Source organism: Nipponia nippon, unplaced genomic scaffold, assembly GCF_047370975.1.
Source record: "Nipponia nippon isolate SJK-2023a ecotype South Korea unplaced genomic scaffold, ASM4737097v1 scaffold_9, whole genome shotgun sequence".
In the NCBI taxonomy this organism is placed as follows: Eukaryota; Metazoa; Chordata; class Aves; order Pelecaniformes; family Threskiornithidae; genus Nipponia; species Nipponia nippon.
In genome coordinates this window covers 32,448,625-32,464,749 of record NW_028262413.1, presented here as the reverse complement: position 1 = coordinate 32,464,749, position 16,125 = coordinate 32,448,625, and the positions used below count along the sequence as shown (strand labels likewise).

General features: G+C 34.3%; 1 protein-coding gene across 2 annotated transcripts in view; it reads right to left on the bottom strand.

Annotated features, from left to right (window-relative positions):
* Window positions 1-555: 555 nt before the first annotated feature.
* Window positions 556-16,125, bottom strand: part of LRRC49 (leucine rich repeat containing 49) — a 53,594-nt gene continuing 38,024 nt past the window's right edge. For both annotated transcript variants that reach the window (XM_087743829.1, XM_087743830.1), the window contains 6 exons: window positions 12,762-12,913; window positions 9,653-9,890; window positions 8,146-8,331; window positions 4,158-4,267; window positions 3,303-3,456; window positions 556-1,214 (listed from right to left, as the gene is read on the bottom strand). In XM_087743829.1, the coding sequence (XP_087599955.1) occupies window positions 1,008-1,214; window positions 3,303-3,456; window positions 4,158-4,267; window positions 8,146-8,331; window positions 9,653-9,890; window positions 12,762-12,913 (1,047 nt within the window). In that variant the 3' untranslated portion in view covers window positions 556-1,007. The remainder of the gene's footprint in view (window positions 1,215-3,302; window positions 3,457-4,157; window positions 4,268-8,145; window positions 8,332-9,652; window positions 9,891-12,761; window positions 12,914-16,125) is intronic.

Sequence of the window (16,125 nt, the reverse complement as noted above, 5' to 3'; positions counted from 1 at the left end):
GTTCTTTCTACCCATTCACAGTTGATTTGGGGGACAAGTTGTGTCTCATCTCTTCATGCAGCATTAAGGAGAAATCCTTTCTTTGCACACAGTACTTCTTTACAGTATCTGTGAAGGGCAAAAGTGAAGAATTTATTTTTATTGATAACAAATACGAAGTTTTCACATAGTCACAGAAATTAATTACAACTGAATAGTAGTCGTCAGTTTCCTTACCAAATGTAATGCATGCATTTTAGCTCATTTGACCTTGGCAAACCTTAAAAATTAATCATGTAGTAATCAGGAAACAAAAGAAATATTATTAACGTATTTTAATGGAACAAAAATAAAGCTTAAGTGAGTATACCTCAAATTCATATTTTAACTATAATTCACACAAACTAATACAAATGAAATTAATGACAAACACTTGAAATCAAGTTTGGGCAGTTTGTTCAGTTGAGAATTAGGCTCATTAAATGTTGATATACTCAGCACCGTGATGGAATTAATGTGAAAACGTGTTCTATAATCCCACAAATTAAGCAACAGTAATAATAAGTCTTCATCAAGTTCAGGGTGTAAAAATAATTTATTAGCTTTTGCTCATAAAAAAATCGGCTACTAGTCTTGATTTTTTTTAAACAGCAGCAAACAGTCAAAAAGGTGACAACTGAAAAGTGTTCAATAAAAATAAGGCAAGCAGAGTGTAAATTTGTTCTTTAAAAATCAATGCTGTAGCACTATAGAAGCAAGGGTAGCAGAAAAAAATAAACAAGAACTTAGTAAAACATGACAATCACCAAGTCACTTCTATGCTATCTCATCACTTCAGCCAAGGAAGCATTGTTAAAGCAGTATGCAAGTAAATTTTTATTTCAAAACTATCAAGAGCTAATTAAGATTTAAAGGCGGGGGGGGGGGGTGAAGTATGCCATAGATGGTAATTTTATATTCTATTGTTTTAAGTTTGTAAAACATCATAGAATGCTGAAACCAAAAGCTTGCAAAACAACAAGCCTTGACTACTGTTTTTGATCAGTGATCCGCTGTAAGCAGAGTTTCATGTAGGAATTTTTATTGCGTATTTCTATCACCGCATCTCTGACAAGCTCAATGAACATTTGAGGCCAGAGCTTCTGCAATGACTCATTTTTCATATTGATGTCAGCTGCTTCTTTCACTAAGTTCTCGACGTATGTCTGGCAAAATGTTTTTCTTTCCTTGATTTCCTGCATGAGAGAATCATTACACATTGTATGAGACAAAGGAAGAAAAGGTTAAACAAGAGCAAACCCAAAGAACAACCACAAAAATTTAATGAATTAAAAAACATAGCAATTAGCAGGCAAAGAGGCCATTGCACTCTTTTTCCTGTTGGTTTTGTTGCATGTCCCAGGGTCTAAGTCAAGCTTTTATGAGGGTGGCCACAGAATCTTACTGTATTCATAATATCCATATTATATGCATTAATTAATTTATCCAAAATCCACTTTTAAGTAGTCATATAAACATCTTTTAACAGCATTATGATTTTTGTTGCCCTCTGGCATAGCAGCAAAAATTTTCAGAAATTAAGCAGCACCAGACTACTTACTTTTCTTCTCTCCCTTCCTTTCCCTTCCTGGCTTTTCGTGATTGTAGTACAACAGTTGGAAAGTATATCTACCTGCCCTAAGAAGAACTAAGCATATTGTCACAGACAAATATGCCAGTATGTATCCTTTCCACAGGTTCCCTGATGGACTCTGGCAGGTGCATGGTTCCTAACATGTACTACAATAAATACCAAAGTAACCTGAAACTTCAAAAAATAATAATAAAAACAATATTGCACTTTGTGCAACTACTAGCTCTGCATTTTAGTCACTCAAACTACATTAATCCCCATTTCTGCAGAGTTTCTATAAAATGCCATAATAAGCTTTGAACAATAAGTTACAATGGTGCTAAATATCTAACTAGTTTGATTTATGGTACTGTTAAAAATGTTAAGTCATGCTTCAGGCCATCAAAACAGAAATTTTCTTGAAATGAGTGATAAAGCAGAGAAAATACTTTCCAGCTGTTTCATCCAAAAAAACAAATTATTAATCAATGACTCAGACTGTCATCTTTAGCAATAAACTCATTCAATCACATTTATTACTTTAGTTTACTGCTGACAGGGAACTGGAATCAGTCCTTTTTGCCTATCTTACTCCTCTCCTGTGACATCCTGTAATACCTGCTGCCACATACATAATGCTATAACAAAGGACAAGGTGTGAACTGGGAAGAGAAAACAATGCATATATTTAATGGAGTGTACAAATACCAAGTTTATTTTATTATAGTGCTTGTTCCATGGTAAAGAACAAGAGGAATGCCTCACTGTCTTACTCTATAGCATTCAAAGTTTTAAGAGCTACTATCACAGCTTTTGAAACTGAAATGTTTTCTTAATTTAATCTCACCACACATGCAGTCACTGTCTCTTTTTTATGCTATGGATCTGAGATAACAAAATCACAATGCAATAACTGAATTCGGCGTTTACTGAACTTGATTTAATTTCTTGCCCTAGAGGATTTATATATTTCCACATAATCAAAAAGTAAATAATGGGACAAATGTGGGAAGCAGGGTGCATACAGCTAGAACTCACACTGATTGCTCAGAAAGGAGATAGTGGCTGAAAGAAGCATGTTCTCCCTGGGAACAATTTCCCTCTGCCCAAGCAAAAGAGTTAGCAGATCAGAGACAAACTAAAACAAGCGTGACTGATGCACTTGTCTGAAACAAGCCAGCTTGCAATTTTATTAAGAATTAAACCTAATACATTTATTTTTCTGTAGCTCATTTAAAAGCTAGGAAACAGCTCTTTATTACTACAGTCTGCACTATCTCAAATCTTTTCTGAAGGTGTTTTTCACCAATTTGTTTGGAGATATACTTTCTGACTTTCTAATTCCATTAGAAAATCCTAATGTGTGCAATATACATTTTCTCCATAAAAAACTGTGCTTACTTCTTATATTTTACTAATGCAGGTACATTTCATTACAAACATAAAGCTTGTAGGTGAGAATGCATTTCTGAGACTGTGGCCCTGTTCAGGAACCACTTCACTAAAGACAGAAACTGACCATTACCCAGTATTCTGGAAAAGATCAGTTAGATGAAATGTTTGATCATACATGTAAATATGGTAAGCAGTGGTATTTTAAAACCACCATTCTCAATAGCAGAACTGAAACTTGATATATAGACAAATTCCATGAGTAGTAGTCTCAGGTTCTATAATAGAGGATGAAAGTATTTTATAATGATATACTTACCTCAAGCTTTTCCATATGAAAGTCCTTTGTCATGTAACTCAATGTTGCTCGAGTTGTGCTTTCTCCTCCATTTCTTCTGTTATCACTACTTTCCTCACTTCCAATCCCAGGTTTCTTTCCCTTTCCCTCCAGCAGACAATGGAATTGCTTCCTCCTGTGAAAGGACAATAAAGAGATTTACAGTTTTAATTACTGGAAAATTTTTTTTAAAGCGTAGATGCTTCTAGTGATTGTGAGGTTTTTTTTCCTTTTCTCCCTTTGAACACGTACTTTATGAGCTTTCAAGTTTATTGCATCCTCAAGTTACTCAAAATACAGATGACTCTAGATGTTCCTCCGTTAATTTGCTTCTATACAATTGAACTTTTGACATATATCACATTGCATCTCCTAAATAGGAAATCTTGCAGCTTAAACTTTTACTAAGTATGTATCTATAGAAGATTAACAATAGTTTTTTTAAGCACCTTTTTTTCTTACAGCACTAACTCTTAAATCTGTTAACTGTTATTATCACCCACTATAAAATACCAACTAAAAATAGTCAATCTTCATCGTGTAAGCCCCAAAGTCTTCACCAATACCAGTACAATTGGAGAATTAAACAAGCAGTGCATTTGTGTGCATGTGCCTTTTAATCTTACTCAGCAGACTTCATAAAACAACTGTGAAAACCTCCGTCTACATGAATCAGGAGATGCTAATATTTCTGCAACAAGCAGAGAACCTATCTTCTGTAAGGTGTTATTTGTGAAATATTTATCTTTTTACCTAGACAGAATTTATCACGACAGTGCACAAAAGAATTTAACAATACATTCTGGACAAAATCCAGTTCCATTCTTTGTATTTTACCTAGATTCTCCAAATAATGAAAGCATGCGATAATGTGGCAGCTCAGAAGATGCTACATATGCCAGAATGCCAAAGAGCCTTTCCGCCATTACAATATCATTTTCAGTAACCTGTGAGGGAAGGGGGAGAAGGGGAAGAAAAAAGAAAAAAGTTTCAAAACTGGCACATTCATATTTCATTACATATGCACATTGAAGAATTAACTGAAATTTGTTATACAGAACACTGCATACAGATCTGTTCCAGGCATACCTTCAAAACATAGAGTTGCTTTTACTGGCACTTTAAACGTACTTTAAAAGAAACCAAATGAGGTACTTGTGCTTGTTTTATTTCCTGTAATTCTGGAAACTTTAACGTATATGCATGCTACCCTGTGCTTCATGATAGTCTTCATGAAATGAGGAATTTTATAACGATTTCTTACATTGAGTATCTGAAGGCCAGACATATTAATTCTGCTCCATACTGCATGCACTTACAAAGGTCTACTGGAAAATTTCTGATGAAGTTATGCTGCAAAAATGAAAAGATTCTGGGCACCCACATGTGAAAAGATAAGTTATGGTCTCTCTTACTTTGGCAGCATCGTAGAGAAGACTTTATAGAAAGAGAGGCTTTAGAGGGGGAAAAAAAAAAAGACGACTACTATCTTCTCTGCATTTTTCAACCCCCCAAAATAAGTGTTCCTCCATTATACTTCTCTAAATACCATCCATACTGTTGTGTCAATATTAAGTTACAGATGTCTCTTTAAACTAATTTTCAACGGCTGAAAAATTTTCAGTATTAATTTTACACATTTCCATTTTGTATAAAGAAGGTGGAAAGGGTTTATTTTTTGGTGGTTGTTATTGTTTTTTGTTTGTCTTGGCTCATAACCTCTGGGAGACCACGGCCTGTGTTTCTCCTGTCCTGATGGCCAGACTATGAACTGACTTCAACTGCCAAAAGTTTGTTGGCACAGTTTCTAGACTCCTGGCTTTCCACTGAGTGCAAAAGGAATCTTTATGATCATCTAAATCTGACCTGGATAACACAGGACAATGAAACTCACTCAGTGACTTCTTAACTTCTGGATCAAATTTAATTTCCGCTCATCTTGTAACATAGTTTTGGAAAGCAAACCATTATTAAACAAACTTCTATACTCACAATATTTACTAAGTACTTCCAGACAATTTTTGTGTTCTGTGTTGTTCAAATGTGTGAGTAAAATGGAATTTTGATCCAAATTAACATAATTATATTCTCATTTAACATTTCTAGACTATACTATGCCTAAAGTATACTGCAACAGCATAACGCAGGGAGAAATTCACCAGAGAAAACATAAGTCAGGAAATTAGAAATGTAAAGTCAATTCCATTTTCACAGCGTTTAGATTTGCTCATTTTCACTTAAAATTAAGTAAGTCTTACTTAGTAGCCTGAGAGTAGATGACCTTGCTAAACAGTCTGTTAACAGAAACAAGGTCTAAAACAAAGAGCGCAGAAGGCAGCTAGGGAAACAAAGACCATTGCAGGCAGAAATGTCTGCTGGAGAAATAAGTGATTTTAATTTATTTATTTATGTTAAAAGAAGCATAAGGACCAGGTCAACAGAGACAGCAATGCTGAATACACTCTCTAGTTCACAGAAACTCATGTTCTCTATCTTATTCCAGTACATTGTTTGCTCCATTAATCACAAAAAGATTATAACGGTAATATCACATAAATCTAAGTCTATTATGCCTGCTTCTTGCCAAGCACAGAAAACAGGCACCAATTCAGCAAATGTGAGGCATCTGTTATATTGTATACCATACCACGTGGCGCAAAACATTTTGTAAAGTTTAGTAACTTCAAACCTTGACAACTCTTAATTAAGCTGAGATTACTATCACTGGGAAAGACTTCAAATAGTGTATATCAGTGAAGAGATTGATCTGCTTCTTCACAGTTAGGAAATATAACAGTTTGACAGGGGAACAAAATCATTGTTAGGGGGAGACTGACACTCAGCTTCTAGCCTGGAACATAACTGGAATGGAAGGGGGAAGTTGGGGAGAAAATACAAGCTTCCTTACACTTTTTTTTTTTTTAAGGTTTAAAAGTGCTAGAGTTATGCAATTTATATAATTAATTCAGTTAGTATATATTGCTTTTACTCCCCAACTATATTTACCTCAGAGCTGGCAACACAATAGTCTTCACAAACTTTGCACACAAACGATAATCAGAATAGCAGAATATGCACATTTCCCTTTCTGTCATCTGAATCTATTATTTAGGGCTGATCTAAGGTTTGAAAGCACATTTCAGGGGTTTGTATTCTTTACATTGAAACAGGATTTTCTATTATTGATTTTAAAAGAAAAGGTAATATATATCTGCAAAGCTGGATACCATGACTTCTGCTGTAGACTAATGAAAAACAGCCATCAGAGTTCATCTCTTTCTTCTGCTTGGCTATGACACTTTTCAAATGATTAATGACACTAGGAAAAAATTTCTGCGTGCACATCTTTATATAGTGAGGTCTGGCTGAAAAAAGTTTGTTGAGGACAGAAGTATTCTTCAGTCATGTGTATTTAAGATTTGATATATGTCCTACATAAAAAGCATGCCATGCTACATGTAAATCCATTTACTAAATTCATCCCCAAGCACTATTAAATTCAAATTTTTCCTTCAAAGACTGAATTTGCTGACCTTAAGATCGTAACCAAACATCTACTTAAATAGTTGTGTCATTTTCTTTTTTTCTTTCTTTCTCCATGAAGACCAAACAGTTAAGATTTATCTTCTATTTTGTTTTTTTTTTTTAAATCAACTTTGATGGGCATGTTTTGTAAAGTACTAAATTCAAGATTATTTTTAAGTTCTCATAGGATTACTGACTATCACTTTTTTTTCCCTTTTCAAGATATGTGCTGTTGGGGTGAGTCATATTTGCCTTCATCCTTCATCTTTTGTCATCCTTCCTCTGATAGTTAATTCAGGTAAGCTCTTTAACCCACTCCTGCTCTTCTGTGCAACTAATGCATGTTTTACAGAACTAAATCCAAGTAAACCACAACATTCATACTATGGCTGTATCAGATAACAAATAAATATCTAATCCAAAACATATGATGATGACCAAATTAAAACACCAGATCTAAATACTAACGCTATGTATTATTTTTGCTCTAATTAGCTTCCATAACACCACTTAATTTAGCATTTAAAATTGAATGCACATTCAAACAGAACTATTCTTGCTCCCTTTATGACCAAAGTCCAAGTATACAATAACCATTTTATATGCTTGAATTAATTTACTTTCAATTGATGTAAAGGGAAATACAAAGTACAAAGAATAGCAGTATCAGTGTCCTAACTTTCTATTTAAACATAAAACACACACCCAACAAAAAAACCCCACACATTAATGATCTTGAACACAGCAAGCAGAAAAAAAAAAAAAAAAAAAACCAGACAGACTTTTTCCTGTGATAGGCTTAAAGAAGAAAATATGATTTTCACTATATTTTGTAACACTGGAAAACATAATCATATACTATAAACTACTAAGCAGTCTGTCAAATGCACATTTTTTCACAAATATTCAATGCCCCCACTGTGATCGTTTTGAATGATTTTTTTTTTTAATTATTATTTCTGCATATGTTTCTAAAAAGTCTTCCCTTCAGGTATATCCCTACCACTCAGGCATAGATTTGGACTGTCATTTGCAATTGCAAACATCTGAGACAATACAACATTTTTATGGCAGCTAGGAATCTTATCAACTTTGGTAATTGTAACACAATGCAGTTGGATTTAACAAATGCACAGCACAAGAAATTATATGGTGAAGTCTATTTAAAATTTTTTCCCCCTAATACTGAAAGGACACTGACAAGGTCCTGCTCATTTTATTAGCATTTCATCTGCTTTTTAAAAATAATGCTAATTTATCTTGTAATACCAATAACAAGAAGGAAGCAATACTGTCCTACCTTTACTCCATTTATCTTCTGTAGATTAAAATGGTTCAGTCTAAACAGAACATAGTATTTCCACAAAGTAAAGTTGACAACTGGATTTCCCTGAGGATCAACCGTCAACTGTTCAATGTGATGCATCTGGGCTAATGCATTGAATTGCTGCAGTGTCACAAGATTTGTCTCCTTAAACTTCAGGTGCTTAAAAAAAAGGTCAAACCACAATAAATTAAATAAGGAAACAAAGAGCGAACACAATGGCTCCTATTCTGTGCCACTCAAACAATTTTCAAACTCAAATAAACAGTTTTTAGGTCTGATAAGCAACTGAGCTCACTTCATTTGAGGTCTTTGTGGCAAAACACATCAATGTATAAACCAATTGGTGTATTACATATATTTAGAAATGTCAACATTATAAGCCCCTAAGCAATTTATAAACCCTTTAGTATCAGCACTAATATTTTCAATGTTACAAAAAGCAGTGATACTACTTGAGCAATATTTATTTTAATTCTGCAAGTAAAGCAATTGCAACATCCACACATAAAAATAAGTACAATATATGTTTTTTAAATATTCTGCTTTTTTGGCCATAGCAGGCTGGCATTAAGTCATACCCTCTTTGGACCATGCCCTACACTAGTGCTCCTATGAGCATAGTATATTTGGCTACACATTAGCATTATTGAGGGAAGGGGAAAGAGGAAAAATTGATGGTGAAGATAAAAATTTAGTTGAGATTCTGCTACACCCCACAAATTTCCCCCCCCCCCCCCCCAAAGAAGCAATTGTTTCATTGAGATAGGTAAATTTGTCTTAAGTTCCCCACAAATGTACCTATTTCAATGAAACCATTAAGTTCTGTTATGCTCAAAACCTTAAAAAGAAGCAGGGAGCTCAAGAGGCATATCATCTGAGTAACAAGTTGCTTTATGTATGTCATCACTATTTTACTATTTGCTTCAAAATGACTGATTTAAACGTCCAGGAAAAAAAAAAAAAAAGGAAAAAAGTACTAAAGGGACATCTCATTCATGTTGTTTTGCTTCATCAAGAACTGAGGAATTCCAAGAGCTGTTCTAGCTAGCTAAATAGCTAAATTCCCTTTGAATTTCACCTCTCTTTTTATCCTGTCACCTGTTTGATCTTTGAACTCACAACACAAATGAAGGTGTCTTGATACCATGGATCTGTAACAACACTGTGGACTAGCAATGTTGTATTTACATATCAGTTTTGCAACTTAAAAATAATCAGCTAGGTCAAAAGGAATTAAGAAAAGAAACTGAAAAGTCTGAAAAGAAAACACCATCCTGTGTGAGAATCTAAATTAAAGCCTTGATTTCTAAGAAGTATCAAGTTACAGTTAGCGCTATAGGATAAGACCAAGCAAATATGTAATTCACAAGCCTATCTATTTATATGAAAGCACTCAAGGGTGACTGTGCCAAATTAAGGTTCTCTTAGAGAATACATATTCCATAGCTGTTCACACAGCTGAAGTTTGAGGAATTCTTACCACAGAATTAGGAAATTTTATCTTGAGTTTTGTTAACACTTGAACAATTTCATCAAATTCTATGAACATAAAGGAGACTGTGACAATAATTCCAGCTGTTTGAACACTCCAGTTTCGATCCAGGCACTCCAATGCTCCAGCACCATACAAGCAAAGAGTGTCTCCTTCCACTTCCACTAAATGAGACTCAAGAACAGACAAGCCTTGTACTGCACTGCTCAATATTGTATCAAGAGACCTGTGGAGGAAAAAGATGCAGTGAGATAAATAAGATTATTCTGAGATAGTAACATCATTCTATTGAATTTACCAAAACCCAACTGTCAAATACGATTGCATTTCTCAGCATTCATTCATTTGCAGTACCCAATCTGGTTCAAAAACATTAAGGGCTGGAAAATCCTCTTTCCATCAGGTAACATTGCAAATGCTCTACTTCTTTGGCAGAAAGGCTCTGGGTGTATTCCAGTTGGATGGGGCCGGGGGGGTGGGTGGAATTTAAATAAAGAAATCACTTTTATTTAATAACCTGCTTAATAATTTTAACTCAGAAGGCTAACTTAACATATTTTGTGTTGCTTTAGATATCTAAAGCCAACTTCAAACAATATATTTATTCAAGCAAAGTCACCTTCACATTCTGTTTGCTATATAAAAATGTAAAAGTTATGACATGAGTAAGGGCTTTAAGAACAGACAGTTGTAAAACCAATTCAGGATAACGCTATTCAAAATACCGAGGTTATTTTTATTCTTGACAAGAGTATCACTCCTTCCTCAAACCTTTACGTGACATTATCTGATCAGGATATCAGGATTCATTATTCTGCGTAGAGATGAGAAAAATCTCATGGCTTATTATCCTTCTTTAATCCTTAAAATAATAGGGATGAATAAGCATTTCTTTAAAATAATGTGAGCTTTCCAATTCACAAGAGCAATTTTAAGATTAAGCAATAAGTCCAGGTATTCTCAACTCTCATCTCTTTGCGTCTTACTTCCAGCATGATACACTCAGCTGATTGGACCTGAAGTGCACAGAGACTTCAAGATGAGCACAAATCACAGGTTTTGAAAGTTGCATAATGATTGTTACTATTTTATTCTTTACTACCTTCCTAGTATTTTTAATGTATTTTGCTTTTTTAACTACTAGTGATCACTTGACTGATGTTTTCTTGACAAAATCAACCAGAACTCTAAGATTTCACTCTTGACTGGAAATGTTGAGAGCCCATCACTTCAACATGAAGTTGTAATTACTTATCTATGCTGAATTTCACCTGCCATTTTATTGCTTAGTCACTCATCTTGAAAATATCTTCTGAAATTCCTCACTATTATAAAACATAGTAGTAGATCAATGTAAATTTTAACTTAAAGGGGGTTAAAGAGCAATAAGGCTTCAAGGCAAAAAACATCAGTGTTATCTACAGCTTCTTAATTCTAACACATATTGCCACATCTTCATTAATCTGTTTAAACTAATATAAATCGGTGATAAAGATCACTATCACACTTCTATTTCTCTAACCAGTCATGAAAAAAATTCCAAACCTAAGTCTCCAATTCAGAAAACTAAATGCACTGCAATTTGCATAACAGAATTATAATATATGCAAATAAAGCACATGGCTTATTTTGTTAACATCGGGGGGGGCCTGAAATTTTATATTTCATGAAAGCAACCACTTTGATTTCTACAATGCATTCTACAAATCTTCAACTACAAAAACTTCCACAAGAACATGGAAACAGATTTTATGCATTGTATTTTATGACTGTAGATTTGACAAAAGAATCCTAACATTTGTGGTCAGGAGCTACAAGGAATAAACCAACTTGGTTAGTTTATTATTATTATTTATTTGCACTGTATGCAGCAAAAGCAGAGGCAGCATTACCCCAAGATCTTTCCTACAATTCCATGGAAAAAGTCTTAATACATTATTTAAAAGCATGATTTCTCAAGCAATGAGAATCTGTTCATTAACAGGACAATGCTCAAGCTACCATAGTTACATTGACTTGGTCATGGGGAATGGTTACTAACACCGAAATAAATTGCGAAGAAACCAAGAAGTCAGGAAAGCGGTGGCTAAACATATGTTCGGGGGAAAGCTTTGGAAGCATGAGAACAGAAAGGACTATAGCAATTTAAAAATGCTAAGGAAAAAAAAAAGTTTCAAAAGATGCAGCACTCAACTGGAGATAAAAAACAGGTCTAGCCAATACTAGACTGAAAATCAGATAGGTTCTGTTCGTGAGAGGCAAAGACTTCCTGCCCATACCTGACATTTCCAGTGTTGATTAGGCACAGCAGGAAGCTCTACTTGCTATTGAATTCATGCAGACTATTTTTTCAGGCTTTTGCCTGAGCTAGCTATGTTGAAAGTGTGCTAGTTTGGTTTTAGCCAATCCAAGGCACACATTGTTGATTAGGTTCTGCCTTTGGTTTTTAAATTATATAGAATGCCAGCTGACCACCTTTTAGATGCAAATAAGCAAGCCAACAAAGCGTGTCACAAAAATACTATATTTAAACCAACAATACAAAAATTAACTTAGGAAGAATTATCTTAGCAATAAAACTAAGTCAAAGAACTGTTCTTGTTAAAACAGCATGGGTATGAAAGTGGTCCAATAAGAGATGCTGCTGTTCAAACTGAGAACATGAATTCAACACTCGGTTTATGAAACCTCTTGATACACAAAGAGGTTACAGACATTTGTAATGCTCATACGTGTGCATTTTGGTCATTTCAACTGAAGGCAACAATCTAAGTTGCCAAGGAAATGAACAGCCTAGAGAAGGCTCAAGAATTCATATTTAACATTTCCTGCAAACATGAGGTCCTCCCTTATTTAGCAAAATTATATAATAATTTAGCCTGTACTTCTTTAGTCAATGAGTTGCTGTTATATTACTTATTTAATATATATTAGTTATTAGCAATCGCCAACAGGTTTAATCATGAAGTAAAACATCTCTTCAGGATTGATTTGGATATATTACTTTTGATAATGAAATACAGTGAGATCTCAGAGGTGAGAAGTAGCAACTTGGAATATAAGACATGAACAAAAGAAATATTTCCCAATAAAATACCTGCTTTCTTCAGGAAATACATATGCAGCACTGCCATTGATCTGACAGGGTTCGTTATCTTTATCTTGGTTTAAAGAAGCCACAAGAGCTATTCGATTCTGCTGTATCTCCCACTGACGTGCAATATTAGAAATCGTTAACCGTTTCTTTTCCTGAAACAAGATATAAAAGTCATAATAAGATATGACAGTGCAGTATCAACACACTTGCTTGTTCTGGAAGAAATATTCTGCTTAATCAAAACATTTTAAATGTTTTAAATTGAAGAAATGATAGTACTACTTGGTGGTTATGCATTAAAACCAAGGCATCATTCTAGTGCTATTTTGCATAACTGCCAGCAAACAATGATTTCACAAAATTTGCAATAACAGAAAAAAGAAAAGTAACATAATAAATCCACAACTTTTGAAAGAATAAAGTTAAATTCTTTAGTTTGGATAACCACAGAAGTCTCATTTTGACAGTCTGGAGCTGCTTGTAACACTCCTCCCACAAAAGAGAGCAGGCTGCTTGCACTTTCCTCCATGCTGCTAGAGGGACACTAGCACTTAAGCTAAGACAGTTATGTAACTGCTGTAAGTCTTAGCAGTAACTGCAACATACTCTGCGTAGGGGAAAAAGTTATCTTCTAAAAAATGGAAAAAGTCAATTTTATAAAAACAGAAAATGAAATTACCTTCTGGATAGACACAAGGACTACAAGAGATCTAAGTTCAAATATTTTGTAATAGTTTTTAAGTAGTTTTTACATTCTAGACAGGTCTTGTCGATGAACCAGTATTTCAAAAGTCTCTTAAGTACTTGTTCTTGTACAGTCATGCTAATCCTGTCAATTACCTATGATTCTATATACATGTTATTATTCTATTGTATCATACAGATCTATATGTTTTAATATATCTCATTTAGCACACTTTAAAAGGTTAAAGAACAAGGTGCTTTGTAAGAGCTCATGGACTGGCAGCTGGACTCTCATCAAATGAAAACTGCACAATATAAATAATATCAAAGGGTAAATTCATTGTTAGTTTCACTTCATTTGCTTTTTCTGAACCAGAGCTAACTCTCCAGGAGTCTGCCATCTCACTGTTAACACTACTCTCAAACAGTGACTTGGAATTTCTGAGAGGATAATATTATAGAGGAGCTTAGCATAAAATAAATTTACATCCACAAAACATGGAGAAAACAGAGTATCAGTCAAAGCCAATGATTTCTTGGTTTATAATACCCTACTCTAAATTGATGTTGCTGTAGAAATGTAGCTTTCAAGTCCAAACTAACAACCTTAATTTAAAGCTTCCCACTCTTAGGAAGTATTAAAAAAACCATGATATTCTAAGAATCCTTTAATTTCTCCTTTATACTCCAGAACATCACTATTGGAACTAGAATACAAACAAACATCTTGATATTTTGGAATGAAGGGGGACAAAAAGGCAAACCTGAATTTGCCCTAAGTAGTATAAACAGCAGTTCATAGGCAGCCTGTGTTATTTGTCACTAATTTTACCCATGAACAGGGAAAGTATGAAAGGTGCGTACTCTTCAGATGTACTAATGAATATTCTGCTTCAATGCTATGAAATTTTGGATTGAAACAGCAAGTACTTGTTACCTTCAAGTTGCAACGATCTCAAATTGGGTCTAAAAGGACTTCAGGCAAGGTAAATCCCTGTTAACAATTATTTCCTTAGAGCATAAGCTCAACACCTTTATCAATTTCTTACCAGTGTTAAAACCCTATCTAATATCATAATTTTAAATATCATTACATTAGTTCCTGTCTCCTTTAGAATATTTTGTTAGGCTGATTAAGATACAAGGAAACAACACAGTATTGATTAGGATTTAGAAGGCTGTACCAAAAATCCTGAAGGCTAGAAAGGCTTTATTTGTTTTGACATTTACGCTTCTGTTTTAAGACGGACTCTGTGGCTGGGAAAAAAAAAAAATCAACACAACATACAAAGTTTTATTATAGCCCCCTTTTCCAAATAGGGAAAAAAAAAAAAAAAAAAAGAGAGAATTTATTTGATATGCCTATGGAGAAAGGCAGGGGCCAGGGTAAATCTAATTCTACAATTTGAAATTAACACTTTTGATATATTAAGTTTGACCTATATTCAGTATGCTCCTAGGTTTTTTATATAAAAGTAACACGCGACCACCATGTTATTTAATTCCTTTCACAGTGGGTGAGTTGTGGACGTCACTGCAAAAGTAGTTCACCAAGAATGTTCCTCAGAGTCCTCAGTGTTGGCGATGTGAAGCGTAAAGCACTACAAATGAATATTTCTTTGAAAAACAGAAAATAGTAGATCAACAAAAAAAGCAAGCATTTCATCATCTGTGACTGCTAAATTGCACAGCTTAAGAAATCCTTTATTCCTTAAGAATATAAATATTCTTGTGCATATGTGCATATAAATATTTCACAGTAAAACATTTAATATCTACATGCAAATCCCTCATGCTGCAGCTATTAAACTTAGAATAAACACCATGACCTGTTTCAATGACTGACAATGCAGAGATAGATCTACTAGACTTTCAGCACTGATAAAAATTATGGCCGTAACTGTCTACAACTGACACTGAAAGTACATGGAAACTACTTTAAAAATTTTCCTCTTCTGGAAGTTTTTCCATTTTAAAGAGCTCAAAACTCCATTTCACATTCAATTTGCCCAAAGAGTTGTGATGTTATCTGGTTAGAGAACACTAAACGCCCAACATTTACAGACTTCAGCGATGACTGGCCTCCATGTCACAAAGTAGGGGACACTGAAATAGTCAGCACTTTCTTCCAATCACATTTGGAAAATTCTGTTTGTTCTGGAGGGTGAGGGTCTCCTCATAACCTCAACTACCGTACAGCTCTACGACTTTGTCAGTCCTCAGTTGTGGGCTGCTGGATTCCTACTGAATTCATTTTACAAAAAGCAAATTTTAGAAGTGTGAAGATTCTGCTAACAACAACTATTTCTTGTTCCAGTATATATTAAGTTCAGCCTCTGTTGGAAAGGAATTACTTTCTCTGTACATTTTTAAGTACATGTCAAACCTTCCCAGAGGAGTGGGTTTTAAGCAATAAAAAAAAATAGTCGGGGGGGGGGGGGGGGAAAGAGTGATGAAGAAACTCTGTTGTTGGGGTAGACAAGTATCAGCAAGAGAAAAAGAAGAGATGACATTGCTGAAATTAACTTTTTTTTGATGCAGTGAATACAGGAAAAAAGCAATTGTTTGCTACTGAATGAGCGCTTATAATTTCATTTACACTGCATATAGTTTAAGAAAGTTTGGAGGAAAGTGACAACAAAAATTGCAGAATATAAGTCTCTAAATATTTTCTTCAGAT